At 37.1% G+C, this 23,738-nt stretch overlaps 2 protein-coding genes across 6 annotated transcripts; one reads left to right on the forward strand and one right to left on the reverse strand.

Moving 5' to 3' along the window:
* Positions 1-2,558: 2,558 nt before the first annotated feature.
* LOC126811026 (heterogeneous nuclear ribonucleoprotein R) lies at positions 2,559-23,553 on the reverse strand. Of its 5 annotated transcripts, none has more exons than XM_050536496.2 (12): positions 23,428-23,553; positions 17,345-17,519; positions 15,910-16,133; positions 15,196-15,303; positions 14,462-14,638; positions 13,465-13,600; positions 12,877-13,085; positions 11,848-12,021; positions 10,237-10,352; positions 8,608-8,702; positions 7,251-7,354; positions 2,559-3,987 (listed from the first exon to the last, which is right to left on the reverse strand). In XM_050536496.2, the coding sequence occupies exons 2-12, from the start codon at positions 17,517-17,519 to the stop codon at positions 3,634-3,636; spliced, it is 1,872 nt and encodes a 623-aa protein (XP_050392453.1). In that variant the 5' UTR covers positions 23,428-23,553; the 3' UTR covers positions 2,559-3,633. The 5 variants fall into 5 exon arrangements, with proteins under 5 accessions (XP_050392453.1, XP_050392452.1, XP_055955199.1 ...); XM_050536495.2 differs by having other exon boundaries at positions 17,339-17,519; XM_056099224.1 differs by having other exon boundaries at positions 3,647-3,991; positions 7,262-7,354; positions 17,339-17,519.
* On the forward strand, positions 17,723-22,079 carry LOC126811024 (uncharacterized). Its single transcript, XM_050536492.2, has 2 exons — positions 17,723-18,011; positions 18,531-22,079. Exon 2 carries the CDS (start codon positions 18,562-18,564, stop codon positions 21,355-21,357), a length of 2,796 nt encoding a protein of 931 aa, XP_050392449.1. The 5' UTR covers positions 17,723-18,011; positions 18,531-18,561; the 3' UTR covers positions 21,358-22,079.
* Positions 23,554-23,738: the final 185 nt, after the last annotated feature.

Raw genomic sequence — 23,738 nt, forward strand, 5'->3', positions numbered from 1 at the left:
GGAGAGGTAGAGCTTACTGGAGGGATGCGGGGCCTACTTGGCACAAGTAGAGCCTACTGGGGATAGGTGGCCTACTGCGGGGAGGGGTATATACTAGGGAAGGGTGGGGCCTACGGCGGGGAAGGGAGGGAACTACTACTGAGATGTGGGACATATTGGGGAAGAGGTCTGGGCCTACTGGGGAGAGGTCATGTGACCTACTGTGGGAAGAGGCCACGTGGCCTACTGTGGAGAGTGCCTACTCGGGGAGAGGTATGGCCTCCTGGGGAGTGGCGGTAGCAGGAGGGTTGTAAAATATACGCTTCCACGATTCCAAGAACAATATTTAGCATATATTAGCATATATTAGCATATATTTAGCATATATTAAAGATGTATTATATAAGAGATAAATCTGTTATGTTACAGCGCGCTCGTGCTAACCATTCAGCCATAACATACTAGGGTTAAACATAAGCATGGAACTAATTAACAGTTTCGCCGTCCAACGTCATCCCTATCCCACCCAAATTACCATTGGTGATCTAAACTATATCCCCAAAACCACAGCACCGCTTGGCCTATAAAGGGAGATAATATCTCTAGTAGTCAAGCAGCTGTTCAAGAAACCTGGAAGTATAGTCAACCTAATATTATTTGATGGATTATATATCTTCAATATTCCTCCAAAATGACGTGTCTTCGGTTATACGGCAGGAAATGAAAGCAAAACATCGGAAATGATGATAGTTTGCGATGTCTAAACATTGTTTTCTACTTTATAAAATGGTATTTTAAAATTACATGGTAGTTTAATCACTCGTAAAAAGGCATAGCCATTGCAACTTCCGCGTATTATTATGTCTGTTACTGTAGATTCAGAATCCAGATGATGCCAATTTATGGGGAAATTGTAATATCCAAGATGGCTGCCATGCTGAATTGTCGCGTGGATGATCTCGATTCTCTTTATCTCGTGAGTCAATTATTTTTATAAATAGTTCTTTTCGCACAGATATCCTGTCGGTTTCATATAACAGCTATTAGGTCCGCTTTCCATGTAAGCGTGCGGTTTTTGGTACAGACATATCGCTGAAACAGCATCGAGCCTGACATTGTCTACGTTCAGTCGCCGCATTTTTATAATCACACCATGTCCATAAAACTGCTTTTCGCAAGCTGAATTCGCAATAAGAGCGGTTGATCGACACAGTGGAAGAGAACCAGTGATTATATTCCGTAAAGTAAACATCCGGCTGGGCAAGCATCAGCAGTCTGCCAAGACTGACTGCCAATGTCATACACCTTGGAAGAAATGAAATGGGGTTTAATGTTCGACTGGGCTAATGAATATGGGCATACAACAGTGTGCTATGAGGGGAAATTTTGCCAAGGTAGCAGCACCATGGCCTACTCGTATTGAATTTCAACTGCATGTCAATGGGGATGCTCGATTCACAGTCCGGAACGTCCCAAATTGACAGAATTGCAATCGAGTGACGCGGAATTCAGTCCTGGCGACGGACGTGGTGTGAGTAGAATTGTGACATAATTAAACACGACGAACGGGTTTCGGCGGCATGGTTGGATGAGATATTTATATATCCATTCGACGCATGCGTTGTAGCCCGAAGTACCCATTTTCACTCGATTGTCACTATTTTTGGGATTGAGAGAATTCAATTACGCCCAATGTGTATACTATACCCCACCTCGGTTTTTGTGCCAGCCAAACAACTGTCCTTGTCATGCCCTCCGTCCTGCACCACTGACAAGTGAGGAAATCGCTCCGGAAAATCTTGACTTTCTCGGCCAATGCAGGGATCGAACACGCGACCTCAAGGCTAGCGAGCCAGCGTCTTATCCACCGAGCCACCGTAACTCCAATCTTAAAAGACCTCCGCCCCATCGTTGTCAGATCTTGAGGCTCTCGGTTGCAGTCCACCTACAGCATCTTATCCACTAAGCCACCGCCGCTTCAATCTTAGAAGACCCCCTTCCCCCTCGTCGCAAAATATCTCGGGGCTCTCCGCTGCAGTCTGCCTATTGGTAAATCCAATCGGTCTGCAGCCCACACTAGTTTTAACCCAGTAAATTTGTATTAAATCCGTCGAGGAGCCACAGGGAAGAACGATCTAAGTCACTTTTTCAATGACACCATCCGGTAGCAAATTGTACAAGCTTTCTGTGGAACACTCAATTTCAGGTAAAAATGACCCGAGTCACATCGAAATGAAATGGGGTTTAACGTCCTACTGTTCTGCTCCTAACCTGGGCTAATGAAGACGGGCATATGCCATACAGTGTGCTGAGGGAAATTTTGCCTGGGCAGCGGCGCTACAGCCTACTCTTCTGTCGAGTTCCAACTGCCAAGGGAACTTTTACGTGCACGCCAATGTGTACATGGGACCTCGGTTTTCCGTGCCATCCAAACGACTAGACAGCTGTCCTTGTCAGGCCCTCTGTCCTGCATCACTGACAAGGGGGAAACCACGCCGGAAAATCGGGATGAATTTTCTCGGCCAATGCAGGATAACTGGTTAAAAAAACGGGCTATAGGATAAATCAAAACACAAGACTAGTTTATATATTTTGATTATTTTTTCTTTTTTTATACATCTACACGTAAAACCACATTTTTCCTCAATTTTACAGGAAATTTATTGAGATGATCGCCAGTTAAAATGCCAAAAAAAATATGATGTACTGACATTAAAATTTTCCTGACTTGTGGAAGGAACGAAGAATAATTACACCAAAAAAAAAAAAGAAAAAATATTTAATGATACATGTATTACAAAATGATATAAGAGGCCAAAAAAATTTAAAAAATAATATTTTCATATGCGTAAAATGATCCAGATGATTTTAAATGGTCGCGATTTTCCCTCCATGATAGCAAGAGCAAAAAACTAATCTATTTTTTTTAATGATTTTTAAATTGAATCCACAATCAATATGGCGGAGCATTAAGAGTCTAGAAAACAAGCTGCAGTTCCTTTTTTTTTTAATTTTTTGGAAAAAAAAACAAAAAAAAAACAAAACTGTCAGATGGAGTGTGAACACAGTCTACTCTTTTTCATCCCATCCGATGAGATAGCTTAAAAAAAAAAAATGTCATCTCTCGGATAGAGACACGCACGGTACAAACCACAACTAATTTTAAGTTTGTACCGTTTGAAAACTTTGATTTCAACATTTGAATAAGTTTACTTGTTTTAATTTTAGCAATAAAAATTTGCTTCCTATGTAACAAATTAAACTATGATTTTGAAATCTTTGTCGAGTTCAGCTGCCTCTGTTTTTTTTATTTGGAAAGGTCTCTCTTTTCTTGTGTCGTGAATCCTGTCCAAACCGTTTTCTTCTGATCTTTTCACACGGTTCATCATCATCATCGTTGTTGATAAAGAAAAGCACAAACATTATCAAAAAACACGTTGTTCACATCACATTTTTTTATACAATCAATATAAATCCCGAGGCCTTTATTGTTTTGTTTTTTTGTCACAGTTGTTGCCAAGTGTCAATCTAGGGCATTCAGTGGAATTGTGATAATTTTGGTATGATCCAACGAATACTGAGGGGGTTAAAAATAGAAGCTGAACCGGTTTTTATTTTCAAAGTTCGGTTGATCAAACTAATGAATTGATTAACTTAACCCCAGTTTTGGCCATACGAATCCTGATACCACTGAGCTTCATTTCCCGCTCCGTAACTGCCTGCACCACCGTAGCCCCCGGACTGGTCCAAGGGTTGTTGTGCGATTGGTTGGGTTCCCCACGTATCCTGCATGTTACGTCTCTTTGATTGCCCTAGGTTGAAATCGGCTCCGGCCTTCCTCTTTCCGCCACGCTGTTGTGTTGCTGTAGTTTGTTTCTGCATGCCACCGCGACCCCTTGCTCCGGATACACCACGCCCAGCACCTCCGCGGCCTCCCCTAGAAGGGCCTCGAGCGGAAGGGCCTCCTCTGCCTGGGCCGCGGGTTGGGGCCCCTCGACCTCGCATAGGCTGTCAATAAAAATAATTGGGATATTTTACAAGTTATCTCTAAAAATATTAATCAATTTCGAATTTTACAATTTCTTAAATCAAGTAACAGTATGGTATTCAATATCAAACTCTCTGAAAATATGTGCATTGATTGATGAGTTTACAAATTCTTACATCAAATTATATTTAATTTGCATTCAAATTTTCATCTTTAATGTCCATCTAATTCAAATTGATTACCCTAATCAACGAATTTATCGACACCGATTTTCAAGGCGATTACCACACCTCTAGGTGTGATTTGATGATTTGATCAAAAGATAACATGCTTTTTTCAACTATGTCCGTCCACATGAACTGTTTACAGCTAATCAGTGCATTTAACGAACTCCCCAAAAAGTGAATATACTGTCACATGACATCTCCACAAAATTCAAATCGATTTGGCAAGTCAATAAAAAAGCCTTTAATATCTAATTTCTTGTAGCTCCCTAGTTTTATTTATCTTGATTATATAAACCAAAAGATATTTTATATAAATCTAGGGAGCTGATGATCTACACAGAATGTCACCTGACCAATATTAACAATGGCCAAGAGCTGTTCTGTGATTTAATTGACTTTTTTCGAATTATTTTGGCCACACAAAGGATGAAAGAGGTCCTAACAAAAACTTATACATTGTATTGAACCATAAAATCTTATACATTATATTGAACCATAAAACTTTATACATTGTATTGAACCACAAAACTATACATTGTATTGAACCATGAAACTTTATACATTGTATTGAACCACAAAACTATACATTATATTGAACCATAAAACTTTATACATTGTATTGAACCACAAAACTATACATTGTATTGAACCATGAAACCTTTAACGTTGTATTGAACCATAACTTATACATAGTACTTCTTTAACCAGATAAACATATTTCATTGAGCCAACAAAACCTGGAAAATTGTATTATCTCACAATTGTCTTGTATTAAATTCACAAAACAGTAAACATAAAACTTCCCGTCAGTGTGACCCTACAAATTCATCTTGAAACAAAATCTCAATGATCTTATTTTACACAACAAAATATTCCTGTGATTATAACCAAAACAGGATCTTAATTCAAGGAAGCAAGTAAATGATGCTCTTGGGAAAACTAGAAACCTTAGGTTATTCAAGATATCTCATTTAACGCAAAATGGAATGGGGTTTGAAAGTCATACTTATGCGCTGATTGAGACCAATGTAAGAGAGAAATGGGGTTTAACGTCCACTCGACACAAACTAGGTCATTTCGGGACTAACGTATGGTTTAATTTGATTTACATAATTCGCTTGCGCGTAGGGGTCTTTAGCAGTGGGAGGAAACCGGAGGACCCGGAGAAAACCCACGAGGTTGGACAGGCGACCCTACTCCTTGCCACGTACGACTGGGGATTCGAAACCACGCCAGTCGACTCAATGACAGACTTTATGATACAGCGCGCGCACGCTAACCATTCAGCCATCCAAGCCCCCACCAATGTAAGAAATAAATTTGTTGCTTTCCACACGTGCCAGATTACCATGTAGAGGTAAGATGACTTAGCGACTGGTAGCAGTTTTATCTCCACAGTTTACAGTACTGAACAACAAATAGATCGTAGACCAGTCGTCAAACTGTGGTAATAATGTATTTGTTAAGTGAATTGGTTTAACTTAAGACACCAAGGACTAGAAATTGGGCATCAATTAGACATAGCTGTTTTAAAATGTGACTACCAGCTACAGAAAAATGAATTTAACCATAAAGTTGGGAAGCTCCTGAAAATCGGCAAACTGATAAATGAAATATGGTAGAACGTTCTACTTCGATGATCTTTTAGAGGCATTTAGTAACTGGATAGAGCAATAAACTATAACACATACTTATGGAAGAACAATTACTGATTTATTTGGGCGACGTTTCGAAGAGTATTCTCTCACCTTTTTCAAGCAAGTACAGTAACAAATGTGTAGAGCAATTATATATAGACAAGCAATAACAACAATTCAGAAACCATGCATGACAACAAGATACAGTATGCTATAAGAAATTTTTCCCAGACAGCAGCACTACAGCATTCTTTTATTGCAAATTCCATCTGTCAAGCTTGTGAATCATTCAAACGACGATACATTGTCCCGTGCCAGATCCTGTCCTGCTCACCTGACAAGGGGGTAATCACGCTGGAAAATCCTGAAGAATTCTCTCACTGGGACCTCTATGTTAGCAAACCAACATCTTACTGAGCCACCGTGGCTCCCTAATCCAAGAACACATCCCTATCGTGATCTATCCACTAAAATTAGTCTCAATTCAATGAAACAAGCCAATCTCTTAAACTAGAATCCTAATGTTATTCCAGATATTTCATCCAGAAGAACAAACTAATTTTACGCAATTTTTTTTTTTACACCGACAGCAAGGGTTTAATGAATCGAACAGTTTATCGTGTTCTTATTTTCCATTTAAGAAAAACAAATTTAATATAAACAAATCTTGCTTTCACAAATGCAAGCCATGAAATGGGATTTAACACCTGGTTTTTGAGACAAATCACAAGAATGAAATGAAATGTTTAGTGGCACTTCAGCTCAAAATCACAAGAAATATATTTGTTGCTTTCCACACGTGCCAGATTACCATGTAGAGGTAAGATGACTTAGCGACTGGTAGCAGTTTTATCTCCACAGTTTACAGTACTGAACAACAAATAGATCGTAGACCAGTCGTCAAACTGTGGTAACAGGACAATATATATTCACAGGATCAAATATATCATAATGCAGTAATCTTTAATCCATACTAGAAATCAAGTTGTGATCCTTTATACAAATGTCAATCTGTTGCTAAACAATTTTCCTTGAATCAAAACCTTTTGTTGATCCCAAAGCAATTATAGTCAGAACTCATGAAATTCTACACCCAAGACAACTATGTGGCAATTTCAATTAATTCAAAAACCATTTCAACATTCCTGTACAATTCAAATTATTTCTCCCATGAAATTCTACACCCTAATCATGATAAACAGCCCTAACCTCTTCAAAACCATTTCAACTTTTAAATCCTAACCCTGTTTCAATCTAAACTTCATAAAATTACAATTCTAGACTCCAACCTTGCACAATATTACAGTCCTTACTAGTCTCCTACATCAAAAATTCAGGAAATTCCAACCTTGACCTCAGACTGTGCCCCCTGGTGGCCAATATAACAGATCCTAACCACGATCTGTTATAAATACTTACGGGTATCATACCTCCACGTCCTCCTCGGCCGCGCGGAGGCACGGGCGCATAACCTCCATAATAATCAAAATCATCGTAACCATAGAAATCATCATAGTATGGATCTGTGGAGAAAAACAATATGAATAGAAATAGACAAAAATATTTATGGCTTTGGTAGCCATGTTGCATATTTTATTTCACAGTTTTGGCAACCATGTTGCATATTTTATTTCCCAAGTTTTGGCAGCCATTTTGCATATATTACTTCCCAAGTTTTGGCAGCTATTTTGCACTTTATTTACCCAAGTTTTGACAGCCATTTTGCATATTTTAATTCAAAAGTCACGGCAGCCATTATTCATGTTCTATTTCACAAGCTTTGACAGCCATTTTGCATTTACTATTTCACTGCTTTGGCAGGCATTTTGCATGTTTTATTTCACAAGCTTTGGCAGCCATTTTGCATATTTTAACTGGATGTTTATTACAGCACAACTCAAAATAACCCAGCCAGCATTGAGGCCATGGGCCACTCTCCCCACCATGACGGTGAAACTATTTTACTAACGATTGATCTTTCTAGTTGTTGATAATCAATTCTCTCTCAACATCAGAAACAGATGCAGAGTCGTAAAAAGATTATCTAATTTTCTATACACAGATAAAACGCCTGAAAAACAGTTGGTGATTTTTTTCAAGAGCTGGACTGTGATTCAAATCCTATAGCCAAGGACTTTTGTTATTTATGAAGTTATGACATGATGCAGGCAATGCAAGGCCTTCAGGCAGCTATTCATGAAAGTACTTTGGAAAATGAAATGACTAGCATGCCACAATAGTAATTTTATCTGCGAGCAGAGTTTCTATCTATTCTCCATTAATGTCATAAACTGAAATTCCCATGCCCAAAAAAATTTAGGTGGAGCTCAGACTTCGTCCCGAACATATGGTACCATAATCTACACCAGACCTCCAGGTTAACTGTCTTACTTATTGAGCCACCACGACTCTCATTACATACAAAGAGAAATGGGGTTTAACGTCCACTCGATACAGACTAGGTCATTTCAGGACTAACACATGGTTCCACTTTATTTCAATAATTCGCTTGTGCATAGGGGTCTTGAGCAGTGGGAGGAAACCGGAGGACCTGTAGAAAACCCACGAGGTTGGACAGGCAACTCTACTCCTTGTCACAACCAGGGAATCGAAACCACGCCAGTTGACTCAATGACAGACTTATGATAAAACGCGTACGTGCTACGTTACATACAAACTTGGGATCGAATACCACACTGACCGAATTATATAAAGTACAGTGTTGGATCATTCAACTTCCCCAGTTTAGTTATAAGACACAGACTCAATCTCTTACCTGCATATGCTCTGGGAGGCATGGGCATTCGACCTCCTCTCATTCCTCCACGGCCTGGTGGCATTCTTGTTGGTGGTCCCCAGTAATCATCGTACCTATAAACCAATCAGATCAATAAAATACAAATTTCTCAAGGTTTGTTAACCCTTTTGTACATTGTATATACAAATATAGGTATTTCAGGACTAACACATGGTTTAACATGCGCGTGGGTGTCTTTAGCAGTGGGAGGAAAACCGGAGGACCCGGAGAAACCCCACAAATGCACAGTGGGGTCTTTAGCACGAGGCAGGACAGGAGACCCTACTCCTTGTCACATACAGGAAAGTAATCGAGACCACGCCAGTTGACTCAATGACAAGACCTTATGCACCGGGCACACGCTAACCATTCGGCCATCCAACTCCTGCCAGGTCATTATGGTACATGTTATTTCAACAACTAACTTATGCGCTGTGGTCTTTACTAGTGGCAGAAAACCCAGGAAGTTAGGCACCAATGTTATCTGACTGTGATTTCTTTTTTTAGTCAATGCCGATGGAGCTAAAAAAAGGAGGGAATACGTCATGCAGTGCGCCATCAGGGAACTTTTAACCAGATAGAGACACAGCTTGCTCTTTCTACATTTTAACAAGTAATAATAATTTTGTAGATAATCAGTTCTCTCTCAATCTCAAATAAAATAGATCGAGTCGTAAAAAGATTATCTATTTTTCTCTACACAGATTAAAACGCCTGAAAAACAGTTGGTGATTTCTTTCAGGAGCTGGACTGTGATTTAACTCCGATGTTTCGAGATTTTTCTTAACATTATTCAGTAAAATCATGCTTTACGAACATGGTCTATACAAGCTGAACTGCTAGACGGCGACCTTGCCAGCTAAACAACTAGACATCTTGCCTTGCCGGCCAAACAACTAGACATCTTGGCTTTCAAACTCCTCGACATAGTGCCTTGCAGAGAGAAATGGGGTTTAACGTCCACTCGGCACAATATAGGTCATTTCGGGACTAACATATGGTTTAATTTTATTTCAATAATTCGCTTGCGTGTAGGGGTCTTTAGCAGTGTGATGGAACCGGAGGGCCTGGAGAAAACCCACGAAGTTGGACAGGCGACCCTACTCCTTGTCACGTACAACAGGTGATTCGAAACCACGCCAGTTGACTCAATGACAGGCTTTATCATACAGCTAACCATTCGGCCATCCACCCCCCCCTAGTGCCTTGCAAACCAAACGAAAGCCTTTCAAGTCGAAAGACCAGTTTATTTTTCTCCCGTCAAAAGGCAACACCTAGTAACTCACGTTTTTTTTATTTTGAGAAAACAAAGGAAAAACGTAATGAATGAATATTAAACCCCAGCTTATGCATTGATTTTATTATCAAGTTACTAGGTTTTTCTGTGGCATACTAGGCAAATGAAGGAAGTTGCTAGGTTGCTTCATGGATGTAACTGCTTACAAATTCAAAAGATTGGAATATCTAGTACAACAGGAAGCACATACCCTAGTAACTACAAATTTTGATACAAAAAAAGTGAGTTACTAGGTTTTGACTTTTGACGAGAGCTTTCTATTCAAAATAGATGCTTTCTGTTTGCAATCATTAATGATGTTGACTACCTACCCTCCATAGCCTCGCCCAGGATATCTTCTGTCAAAGTCTCGTTTTCTGATCTCTTTCTTTTTGTTATCATTTTGAGGTTTGGCCAATGAGATTTCAACCTCCAAATTACCAATTTTCTACAAAAAAAAAAATGAATCAATTTTAATATCATTTTTGATTTATTGGTTCCGTTATAAATGGATAATTTTGTTATAAATAAATTTGTTGCTTTCCACACGTGCCAGATTACCATGTAGAGGTAAGATGACTTAGCGACTGGTAGCAGTTTTATCTCCACAGTTTACAGTACTGAACAACAAATAGATCGTAGACCAGTCGTCAAGCTGTGGTTTTAGCAGATTACAGAATGTTAAAGCTGATAAGCTATGAGAATAAATGAATAAACTTGCTCAAATTTAATCCTCTTCATCCCTCAAGGGGCATCATTCAAACAATTTTCGGTTGAGGAATGCGCACCCTGAACATGACAAATGAAATGAAATGGGGTTTAACATCCTACTGTTCTGCTCCTATACTGGGCTAATGAAGACGGGCATACGCCATACAGTGTGCTATAAGGAAAATTTTGTCTGGGCAGCAGCACTATTGCCTACTCTTATATCAAATTCCAACTGCCAAGGGATCTTTTACGTGCATTCCAATGTATACACAGAACCTCGGTTTTTCGTTTCATCCGAAGAACTAGACAGCTGTCCTTGTCAGGCCCTCCATTCTGCACAACTGACCCTGAACATGACACTATCCCAACCAATCAGAACATCTAAAATATTTGAAAGTCAATTCTTCTCATTTGGCTTCTGTTTTCAGGACTGGCAGACGTGATTAGTGCCATTTGATTGGAATTCCGACCATTCATTCGGTACCATCCAGACTAATTATTAAGAAACTTTACATATTCAAGACATCAAACACGTTATTTTTTTAAGTCGATATTTCAACTACAATGATAAAACTTTAAACATTATATTGAAAGTTAAGTAATAACTTTTCAAGCAATTTATTGTATCGTTTTAGTAAACTATTGTAAAATGTAACATTTTTAGTAAACTATTGTAAAATGTAACATTTTTAGTAAACAATTGTAAAATGTAACATTTTTAGTAAACTTATAGTAAACTATTGTAAAATGTAACATTTTTAGTAAACTATTGTAAAATGTAACATTTTTAGTAAACTATGCTTAATTGTAACCGATGTAATTTGTCATGTTCTAGTCACATCTTGCAAAACTATCTAAATTGTTGCATCTTAGAAAACTATCTAAATTGTCGTGTCTTAGTATCATACGCTAAATTTTCACGTTTTAGTAATATACCTAAATTGCCGCGTCTTAGTAACATACCTAAATTGTCGCGTCTTAGTAACATACCGAAATTGTCACGTCTTAGTAACATACCTAAATTGTGGTGTTTTAGTAACATACCGAAATTGTTGCATTTTAGTAACATACCTAAATTGTCGCATTTTAGTAACATACCTAAATTGTCACGTCTTGTCGCGTTTTAGTAACATACCTAAATTGTCGCGTTTTAGTAACATACCTAAATTGTCACGTTTTAGTGAACTAGCTAAATTGTCACGTTTAGTAACCTATCTAAATTGTCAACTTACTGTTCCTTTAAGTTCTTCCATGGCTTTTACAGCAAAATCTCGCTCTTCAAAATGAACAAAAGCGTAATCTTTTATCTTTTTTACCCGTTCAACTTTACCAAATGCTTCGAATTTTTCTTTTAACGCCTCCTCTGTAACTTCAGATGTCAGATTTCTTAGATAAAGAACCTTGACCTACAAAAAACAAATGATTAAAGTAAATTTGTTAAAACTGATTTAGTTCATGAAGTACTAAAAGAACGCTGGGGATTGAACGAAGTTATGAAATTGGATAAGGTTTAATGTCCTATTCTGCATCAAAATCCAATTTATAAGTTTTTTTACACACCCCAACCATCATCCTACACTACTGACAAAATGGCAAAATCCAGGCTAGAAAACCCCAAAGACTTTCTCACTTTCTCGGTGGGTGAGTGAGCTGGTGTTGTACATATCAAGTCTTGATTTGTTAGTAGTGTTGTAGATAATGAGTTCTCTCTCAATCTCAAGAGATCGAGTCGTAAAAAGACTATCTTATTTTTCTCTACACAGATTAAAACGCCTGAAAAACAGTTGGTTATTTCTTTCAGGAGCTGGACTGTGACATACCAAGATTTGCCATTAATTCATATTTTTTTGATTCCAAGAATGTATATAACCCTTGCCCAGAAACATTCACCTCCTGAACATATTTCAATCTGCTTTATTCCTAGCCCTAATGACACCACTTTAACAAGTGAAGTCCAGGCCCCAAGTTCACAAGGCATTCTCAGACTTCAGTTAAGATTTTACTCAAAATTGTTTGTCATATTTTAACTAAAATATAGCCTAAAATATAGCCCTTTATAAAAAAACATTTGTTGTTTTAATGTATGAAATACATCAATAACAAACTATGTGCACCAATTTTTTTTTTGTCTGGATTGAAGATATTTCTCATAAACAGGGATTGAAAGTTGAGTAAGTTCTTAACTCAAGTCTGAGAATGCTTCGTGAACTTGGGGCCTGGATTGAAAACATCCCAAAACTTTAATATTAAATCAAAATTACCTTATCCATTGTTTCATCATCGGGTTCTTCTTGTGGATCAGCCCAATCGACAATGATGTCACAACCCCACACCTTAACTCGACCAGAACCAATCTTTCTCTTAGCTGTTGAAGCAGCTTTGTGGGAATCGTATTCAAGAAAGGCAAACCCTCGGTTCTTCAATTTAGGATTATCTGCTGAGCCATAAACAATGACATCTTGTAGTCCATCTGCAATAGATATTAAACTTAAAATTACATATCAAGAATTTAAGACCAACAAGCACCAGTTTACAAGTGGACTGCTTCTCTATTAAAAGAAACAATTCACTATCCCTACACAAGACTTATCTGGGATTACATAATTTGGGGGGGGGGGGGGCGATTTTTTTTGATTTTTTTTTTTGTTACAAATTTCCATTTCAATTTCTTTTCCATTTTTTTTTTTCAGTTTACAGTGTTGTTTGTAATAAATAGTTGGCCAATAATAAAATAATTACTTTTTTTTTTCATCCTGCATGCCAAACAGAAAGAGTAAATCCAAATAGTAAATAGTAAAAAGTTTTATATCATGAGAGTTATAAATATTTTTGCTCCCAGATCTCTATACCTGTTCTTCTGGTGAATTCTTCTTTTATTTCCTCTCTTGTCTTGTTTTTAGGAATATTTCCAACGAATAATCTCAAGTTGGCAATGGACACGTTAACCTTTAACGTCTTACCCTTACGGATCTCGTAATCGTCAAGCTGTAAGAAATATTTAGGTCCAAATATGGGTTAGGTTTGAAATTTTGTGTCCAGTGCTTTTAACGTAAAAGAGGTCCAAATTCTTTTGGAATTTGTAAATCCTCTTTTACAAACGCTGCCAAAGGAATAAATATCAAATCATTTCAATTTTTTTTAAAAATATATTTCAAATAAAGCATAGATTTTTTTTTTTTTACCATATTTCTTCAAATTCTTTTTGGTTCTAGCAATATTTTTTAGTTTTTTCTTCAATCTTTAGGTTTTTTTTTCTTTGGAGTCCTCCACATTTGCATAGATTTCATGCAATTACCAAGACAAAATTATCAAATAACAGATCCCTTGTATAGGGGGTATAAGACGGGCCGCTGTCAACGGCAACACTATGCAAGCCGTTTGCAATAAGGCACTCGGTCACAAACAATGTCTGCTACATTTTTGGCATGGTTATTTTATCTAATAGAGATTGTTGTGAATAGCAATACTCTAAGCCTTGCAATAAGGGACACGTTATTTTTGTCTGGCACAAAGTTTTTTTTCTTACTTTTTAATGATACTCAATACGTGCCTTACATTAATGCCAGACTTCGTGTCCAGTACATTTAAAATATTTGTATCCAAGCCTGAAGCTTCCACATTATTTCTCACAAGGGACTGACACAGCCGTCGGCATGAACAGAAATGAAAATGAAATGAGGTTCAACATCCTACTGTTCTGCTCCGTCTGGGCTAATGAAGACGAGCATACAGTTTACCAGTGGATAAATAAAATGAAACAGGGTTTCTGTTCCGACTGGGCTAATGAAGACAGGGTCGCAGACATACTTCTCCCCTTCCTAATCCCTGAAGCAGTGCTATATTTACCTGTTTGACTGCGTTTTTAGCTCCTTCCTTGTCACAATATGTAACAAAGCAGTAGCCACGATTCTGCCCTAATAATGGGTCCATCATCAACCTCAAATCCCAGATTTTACCAGTTTTCTCAAATAATGGAACAAGTTCATCTTCAAAAATATCTTTTGGAATTTTACCAACAAATACCTAAAATCGAAAGAAAGAAATAACCTTAAAAATGTATCTAATTGAGAGATGCAGTAAAGTTACTTTTTGGCAGAAGAGCTAAAGTAAAGAAATTTATTTGCGCATTTATATATGTGGAAATTGTCTGTTATTCTATTTTTGCTACATCTCACTTCTCAAGATAATTGACTGCAATTCGGTCCTGCTAGACAAGCCTAGTCGATACATCGTTCAGTAATAAGGAGTAATTGTATTCCATCGAATCGTTGGGGGTTGGATGGCCGAATGGTTAGCATGTGCATGCTTTTATCATAAGACCTGTCATTAGTCAACTGGCGTGGTTACGAACCCCCAGTTTACTTGACAAGGAGTAGGGTCGCCTGTCCAACCTCGTGGGTTTTCTCCGGGTCCTCCAGTTTCCTCCCACTACTAAAGATCCCTACGCGCAAGCGAATTATTGAAATAAAATTAAACCATATGTTAGTCCCGAAATGACATGGTTTGTGTCGAGTGGACGTTAAACCCTAGTTCTCTCTCTCCATCGAATCTGGACCGGTCTTTGGTTATAAAATAATTACCTCGTGTCCAGGGCCTGGTTGTACCCCGTCACAATCTGGTGGAGGTCCACCATATTTACGTTGTCCGGTTGTTATATCAAGAGAATAGCCCGTTCTGTCCAATATTTCCTGTAATACAAACAATATAACTCATTACATCAAGTCACGTCAAAACTCATGCATTGATGCAGTAGTGTGTGAATTACCCTAATAACACGGCAAGGGCGACCTTGGTTCAATATTTTGGGACTATGGTCCGGACTAAATGAAATTCGGATTCAATTAGTTAGACCATAGTCAAGAAATCATGATGAACGAAGGTCGCCAAGGAATTCATTAATAGAAATGAAAAAAAAAAAGAATGAAATCGTGTATGTCCTTCTCTTCTGCATTTCATAAAATTGTGACCTATGTATTTTCTCTTCAAATTACAAAATGCCATAAAACAATTCCTTAACTATTTTTTAGGGCTCTGTTGATTGATAGATGTACCGGTATAGAGAATCTCATGTGTGGTGGCCAATGAAGATCACATGGCTACGAGAAATTTTGGCCAAAAACTGACATTTCCACATCTATGGAATTGGGAGCTATTAAGGGCTATTTTTACATGAAGGCCAGTGTACACAGGACATTGTTTTGTATAACAAGTTTATATGGCCATATAAGTGAATATTTATGCGACAGTACTTTCAGATAGAATTATTAATTCATCATTTAATCAATTTCAATTACCTTTAATTTAGCCTCATCAGGGCCTTTAGCAAGGGCTGGTTGAGCTCCCTGTTTTGATTTTTGTCTGAATGTTTTCATTTGTCCACAGAGGAAAGCACTTTTGTTGCCGACATGTTCTAAGTTACTCTCATTAAATTGTTTCAAAACTTCAACAGCGTCATCAGCGTTAAATTCTTTCAGAGCATCCAAAGCTCTCTCATCCAAATCTGATGGCGTTAATTTACCTAAAGATGATAAAAAAATATTTTCTTAGTTCTGTTACCAGATTTTTCAAAAATATTAGTTTGTTCGTAAAATTATTTCTAATGTATTTCAGGCGTTCTGCTAATATTAGAGCCTTACATGCAGAGGTAAAATAGATCGGGCAGATGATTCCATTCCATAAAAATAAAAACTAAAGAGAAAAACCTCAGAATCTCTTGATTTTCAGAATAAAGAAAAGCAAAAGTGAAATCTGCCTAGGACTAGAGAGATTAGTAAGCTTTGAAAAGTTCAATATTTCTGGTACATGTACATTTAAAGTTACAATTTTATATTTTCTAAGAAAGTCAAAACATAATAAAAAATCTTCACGCCGGACATAACAATTACCTCCCTTGTTTTCCTATTCTCCACCATGGAATAGCTATCTTCAAACGTTTGAATTTGAAGTTGAGAATGATATTTTTGCCAATTTCTCAACTGGCAATAGTGAAATATAGGATTAATAGGATTATTCTTTAACAAGCTTGGACTGTTTATAGATACCATCTATATTAGGACTTTATTTTAATACATTTTAAAAATATAACTTAAAAATATGAAATTGTAACTTTAAGGATGTAAAGTTTTAATAGAATTGCAACTCAACTAAAGCCTTTGATCATGTAAAAAGTTCAAGCCAAGGCAGAGTGATTGATCGATTTGTCAGAGTCTCTATTCTTTGTTCTGCGAAATCTAATTGACAGAGTGGAAAATTAGCTTTTAAAATTTGATTCCTGAATTAAATGTTAAGTCGTGAGGAATTAAATATTTTTCATAATGTAAATCACACACAATGACTTTAATAATAGATTTCAAGCTCTGGGCCCTTATTCACGAAAACATAAACTAAGATACAATCGAAATTTTAAGAAATACTGCAATTCGATTGGCTGACCAGTAAAAGCAATTTGCATATATCCAATTTGCATATTGGTCAGCCAATCGAATTGCAATATTTCTTAAAATTTGCATATATCCAATTTGCATATTGGTCAGCCAATCGAATTGCAATATTTCTTAAAATTTCGATTGTATCTTAGTTTAAGTTTTTGGGAATAAGGGCCGTGGTTGGTACTGGATCTTTTCCAACTCTAAAACGGCACCCAGAAAATTGCAAATCATACTGAAGAGACTTTGACTTGAATAGTAATTTCATGCCAAGAAATGAAAGCAGTTGATAATATACCTGTACCTGATATATAGATTTTTATCAGTTGCATGGAAACTTTTTTTGAAATTCCGTAGTCCAATAATTTCTGTAAATCATCTGCGTATCCGTTTAGTTCCGTTTCCATTTCTTCTTGTTTTATACCTAAAAGCTGGTCTTCTGTCTGTTGGTCCATTTGCTCCTCCCCATTTTCAGCCATCTAAAAAAAAAAAATATGTTAAGCTTATTGTGAAAAAAGAATAAGACATTACATTATCTGAACATATTCATGAACGAAATGTCTATCGTTTGTTTTATAGATGTCATAGTCGATTTCATAAAAATAAAATAAAAATCAGTCAGAATAATCTGCAAGTCTTAAGGGTTGCTTTGGAATCCAGCAGTAGATATGCACCCCCCGTAGGTATGTGACTATCCGGCTCTGAGAACCAGCCGTGCTGGCACTAATTAGTTGTGACGTAATTAAGTGTTTTCCCCAGGGCGGCATTTCTGACCACGCTATATAGGGCGCTTTTTGATTGGCTGGGTGTGGGAAATCCTTGTGGAAAATACCCTCTGACGTAGCCGAATATATTAATATATTACCTCGTTTTCGATTTTTTACAATCGCTTGAAAATTGACGATATTACGAGTTGTTTTGTTACGAAGTGAGAATTTTAGTCGTGGAACGGTGCAAATTGCGGTATCAAGGTGAGTTTGAATAACTTATTAATGCATATGAATTGATTCTATGTATAGTTGTGCATATATGTGTGTAATATCAATGACGAAACTATGTTCCAAGGATACCTACGAAGCTGCGAAAAAAAGTTAGTCGTATCAAAGAATTTCCAAGATGGCGGCGAATTTCTTCGATTTTCACTGTGTCGTCACACATTTCAATTCAAAATCACATGAACATGGCTATACTTATATGCATCAAAGCACACAAATAATGCAAAATAATAGTCAATTAATATGTTGTATGTCTGGATTGTGATAAAAATACATAGTTATCGAGGATTAAATGTCTCATAATTATGATAATATACGGCTCCTCCCCTGACTTTGTTTACAAAACAAACGCACATGGTCTTATGTTGGGGCTTTTTTTTCTTACTTTAAATGTATTTTGAGTCAGCAATACCTTATGTAAACAATCAACGTTGCTTTAAAAAAAAAAAAAAAAAAAAATATCTATATTAAATATTTTTTTTTGTTATTTTTCAGTAATAAATAAACCCTAGAATATCATAATATAATGCCTCCATCAAAGAAGAAAAGAAAGCTGAACCCAGACGCTGAACCTGGAATAGCAAGGTCTTATCTGAATGAGACATTTTGTGTTATCCCTGCTGGGAATAAACTTCAAAATGGACATGTCTTGTATATTTTTTTGCTACATGACTCGAGCGTGTCAAACGCTGAACGTGCAGTAAAGGAGACATTCAGTGAAGAAGAGCGTTCTGCCATTCCAATTTTAAAGGGGAAAATCACTTCTTTAGTGCAGCGGACAATAAAGAAATATAAGAGGCTAACAAATGAGAGTGAGATGCAGAAATTCAAGGATTGTTGTTGGGAAGAATTTTCAACAGAAGTAATATGTAGAAAACGTTTACAACCAGAACCACCAGGCACACCTAAAACTCCGAATTCAAGTTCCAGTTCCTCGTCTCACAAGAACTGTTCAAACTGTGTGAAACTTCGTGGGCGTCTGTACAAGGCTATTCAACGTCAAAAAGAGATGCAGGAAGCGCACTCTGCTCAAATTGAAGAATTCAGAAGAAAGTTGAGTAAGAAGAATGCTATCAGGGTCATTAATCAGAAATTAAAAAGAAAACTTAACCGTGTTAAGGAACTTGATGAATCAGATTCTTCTGGTTTGGGAGCAAAACTGAAAAAATTGAGAGATGTCGTGAAACAGAAGAAAAAACAGTGTAAAAGATTAAAGATAGAGCTCAGTGAAAAAACTAGTTTTATTGTTGATGAATCTGCCAAAGAAATCTCAGTACTTAAGAATAAGGTAAAAGCGCAAGATGAAGAGATTAGTTTTCTGCAAAACGACGTAGCTGTGCTTGAAGAGCAGATTGAAGACAGCGAAGATTCCTCCACCTCAGACATTTTTGAGAAACAAGGAAAGATGTACTCTTTACAAACACGTCTCTTTGTATATGACGCCATTACAAATCAAGTACCAACTGCTAATGTGCCTAAACTTTTAGATAAGTTTGTACAGAGGACTGGTGCCCAACTTGACAAAGTTCCCCACCGCAATACGGTAGAAATGATGGTGCGAGAAATGGGGTTGATATCTCAGCTTCAAGCAGCCGAAACTATCTTGGCCAATCCAGATTCAACCTTGGGATTCGATGCAACGACCCAGCAAGGCATTCACATCAACAGCATCCATATGACTTTTAAAAAAAATTCAGACAGTTGCCTTGTCATTGCAGTAGACCACCTACCAGGTGGGACGGCTGAGGATTATTCCCAGCACATAATTTCTTCCATTAATGAACTGGCAGTTGTTTACGCCGACTTTTACCAAAAGGACTATCAAACAGTTTCAAAATCTTTGACAGCAAATATTGCCAACAGTATGACGGACAGGTGTGCTTCTAATCATGCTGCTATTCGTCTTATTAATGCAGCATGGAACACTTCACTAAACGAACTGAACTGCCATCTTCACCCGCTTGACACTGTTGCATCAAAAGTTAGAGCGGCGTTGAAATCACTTCAACAAGAAAAGGGCCACGAGAAGGGAAAGCTGTTTGGACAAGATTGTCTTGCCGCAAATGTCATTTTGCAATTGAATAAAGTTCGTTTTAAGGATGGGAAAGGCGACCCAATGGGTTTTAAAATATTTCTTGAGGAAATGGGACTAGGGAAGGGATTTATCCCCCGATACAGGGGAAATCGCCTTCATGTACTTTTCCATCTTGCTGGCAAATACTTCGTTTATCATGCTGATTTCCTCAAGTTTTTGAATTCCCGTACTTCTCTTGGTGGCTTGCGATCGAGTTTGATGCTAGATTTTGAAAATTCAGTTACAAAGTTGGAGCTGCAGGTTCTGGGGTTGATTGGGAAGTTGTTCTCTGGACCCTGGATGAAGATGTTTTACACTTCGGCAGACACAGAAATACATCACATCAGAGGGATTAAGACTGTAGAAGAGGTCTTAAAGCGTGTTAAACTCCAGGAAAAGAACCCCACCACCATTCTTTCTCGTGAGAATGATTTCTTTGATAATATCCTAGAAAAAGACCCGATACTGTGTGCTTTACAACAAGAGGTACCATCCGACACAACCTTGTTTGCTGAAATGGTGAAAGTTTGTTTAGGGGCAATCGTGATAGTGCTAGAGAGACAATATGAGAAGTATTTTAACCTCGACATCACAGACGAATTGGAGAAGCAAACAGAGTCGGCCAGGTCGCACAATATAGATGCAGAGGAGGTAATGGGGATGTTTTCGGCAGCAAAACAGAAAGCTCAGAATGCGACTCTGTGTTTCCTCTCATCCAAAATCAGGGCGCAGAAAAACCGTGTAATTGATTTTCTAGACAACATGGGTGGTGATAAAAGAGAGAAGGTTGTTCAGTTTGCGGTGACGTATTCGAGAAAACAGAGAGAAAGAAAGAAAACTAAGCAGAAGGATGTGATGGTGGAAATAAAAAGAAGAAATGCCTTACAACAAGAGAAAAAAAACATGACAGAACTAAGAAAAATGGAAAAGAAATTAAAAACCACTGATACAGATCCAATTTCTCTGGCTGAAGCATTTCCTGGCACTGATAAAGGGATTCTGGATGATTTGGGGGATATATTGGAGGGTAAAGTCGTTGGCAAAGACCTTTGTCACTACTGGTTTGACACAGACAAGGGCGTTAAAGAACTGTATTATGGAAGAATAGAGAAACTCCGGAAGAATGGCATCGTTTATCGTGTGTGTTACTGGGCTGAGGGGGAGACTTTCGATGATGGAGAGTCGTACGACATTTCGAAATATTCCCTTGCTTCTGATCTAATCTTAAGTGACTTGATTTTGTGTTAAGACTAGACAACAGACTCATCTGAGTACTAAATTTCATCTTATTATATGGTACGACTGGTGATATTTATCTGTAACTGTGCATGTATTAGTGTTTTTGAACAGCTATCTTTTAGTAGAAATTTCAATGAAAAAGACCAAGTATTAAGGAAGTTATGACATTTCGAAATATTCCCTTGCTTCTGATCTAATCTTAAGTGACTTGATTTTGTGTTAAGACTAGACAACAGACTCATCTGAGTGCTAAATTTCATCTTATTATATGGTACGACTGGTGATATTTATCTGTAACTGTGCATGTATCAGTGTTTTTGAACAGCTATCTTTTAGTGGAAATTTCAATGAAAAAGACCAAGGAAGTTATGAGCATTTTTATGACCTGGTTAAGACTGGATAACGGACTCATCTGAGTGCTAAATTTCATCTTATTATATGGTACGACTGGTGATATTTATCTGTAACTGTGCATGTATTTGTGTTTTTGAACAGCTATCTTTTAGTAGAAATTTCAATGAAAAAGACCAAGTATTAAGGAAGTTATGAGCATTTTTATGATTTGGTTAAGACTAGACTACGGACTCATCTGTGTGTAGGAATTCATCTTATTATATGGTATGACTGGTGATATTTATCTGTAATTAAGAGATTAACTGTGCATGTATTAGTGGTTTTGAACAGCTATCTTTTAGTGAAAATTTCAATTAAAAAGACCAAATATTAAGGAAGTTATGAGCATTTTTGTGATTTGGTCAGTCGTCAATTAATCTCCACGAATTGGCGAATTGATTCATTAATTGGCGAATTGATTCATTAATTGATAATTAATTAATAATTGATCAAATTAATCAATCAATTAATTAATGTAATTGTATTGTGGTTTCAAATAGCTCTCCAACGATGCAAAAGTCATTGATATCTGTTGACTTTTGGGGGAACTGTGATGTTTTAAAGTGCGTACTTATTATTTTCACCCGAAAAGTGATCACGCTCAAGTCTTTGTATTCTAATTAAAACAAAGGGTCAATATTGACCCGATTTTCTATTTTTCAAAATGATGTAACTTTTTTTCTATTTGGAGTAGAACCAAAATTTAAAGACCATAGTAATGCATATTCAAGGCCCTTTCCAATGATGCCAGTTTTATTAAATTTGCAAAATTTTCATTTTTTTAGTCACATACCTACCCCCCCCCCCAAAAAAAAAATAAATAAATAAATTAATTATCTGCAACTGAAATGGAATTAAGACATTCCAAGCAATGAACACACAAAAGTAGGCCTATATGCAAACAAAACTTGGAAAGATCTGTAAAATGAGGGGCTAAATTTCACAAATGTTGAATCATCTCGGGAATTGTTTTTAATTCTAGCAGTAGCAAGAATTTTCAAAATACTTGCTAATTAATATAGAATACAGTCATATCAATGGAATAGGCCTTATAGCTAAGAATTTGAACATCTTTATTCTCGGGGAAATTCAAATGATGAAGTTGAAAACAATTTGATCTAAATTTAAAGTCAAGGAAAATAATAATTCAAGAAAATAAATTGCAAGAAAGAAAAACATTTTACAGATTCAAAATCGAGATAAAAAATGTTGAACGGAACTGTCGTATCAAGCCTTACTCTTAAAACAATTTCTGCAACATGTAAACAATGATGTACAACAATGAGACTTCGCGGAGCCAATACTGACCTACATTGAGCACGCGTCACGCGGCAAACCATACTCAATATACCGAGTGTGGAATATAAAACTTAAAGCCACGTGTTTCTAAATAACATTTTCCATGCAAACAATTTTTCGTCGCCCATAAAACATAAAATAACGGCTCTTTAATAAGAATCGATTGAGTCTATTCCAGCGGCAACAATTAGCCTGTCCTTGCTATTTTCGACAGTGTCCTTTGTTCTTGCATCCAGAAAGACAATTTCTTTGTGCATGCCGCACTGTGAAAGGGTTTGGGAAGCCGGTTGAAAAATAGCAAACCGAAATAAACAACTTCTACACCTTAAATATACATAATATTTGTGCCAATATATCCTCGGAACTATCAAGAACAATTGCACTTACCTTGTAGCCCAAATAAAAAAGTGAAATGTAGAAAAAGACCTTTCAAATTTACTGGCAAATTTTTTCCTGACGTTAATAAAGAAATGGCTGTGGCGGAGAGACCACGTGACTGTTTGGGTCCTCCCATTTCACTTCACGGGTGATATTTATTTAACAAAGCGAGTTTTATTTTCTTAATCGATCAAAAATTCTAGAAATCGGAGAATCTTGAAACAGAATAGATATTTCGTCCAATCAATGCAGAAAAATAGTTTTAGAACGAAATCTCGTTCACTTCGGTCATAGTTTAATGAAACGTGAACCGGTTGCTA

The sequence above is a fragment of the Patella vulgata genome, chromosome 2 (genome assembly GCF_932274485.2).
Source record: "Patella vulgata chromosome 2, xgPatVulg1.2, whole genome shotgun sequence".
Taxonomy (NCBI): Eukaryota; Metazoa; Mollusca; class Gastropoda; family Patellidae; genus Patella; species Patella vulgata.

Excerpts from the sequence above, each read along its gene's own strand:
- LOC126811024 (XM_050536492.2), top strand. The coding sequence starts at position 18,562 with ATGCCTCCATCAAAGAAGAAAAGAAAGCTGAACCCAGACGCTGAACCT.
- LOC126811026 (XM_050536495.2), bottom strand. The coding sequence starts at position 17,519 with ATGGCTGAAAATGGGGAGGAGCAAATGGACCAACAGACAGAAGACCAG. Across the intron at positions 15,304-15,909 it reads CTGATGAGGCTAAATTAAAG|GAAATATTGGACAGAACGGG; the intron begins GTAATTGAAATT and ends TTTGTATTACAG. Across the intron at positions 10,353-11,847 it reads TGGAAGAACTTAAAGGAACA|AAAATTGGTAATTTGGAGGT; the intron begins GTAAGTTGACAA and ends TTTTTTTTGTAG.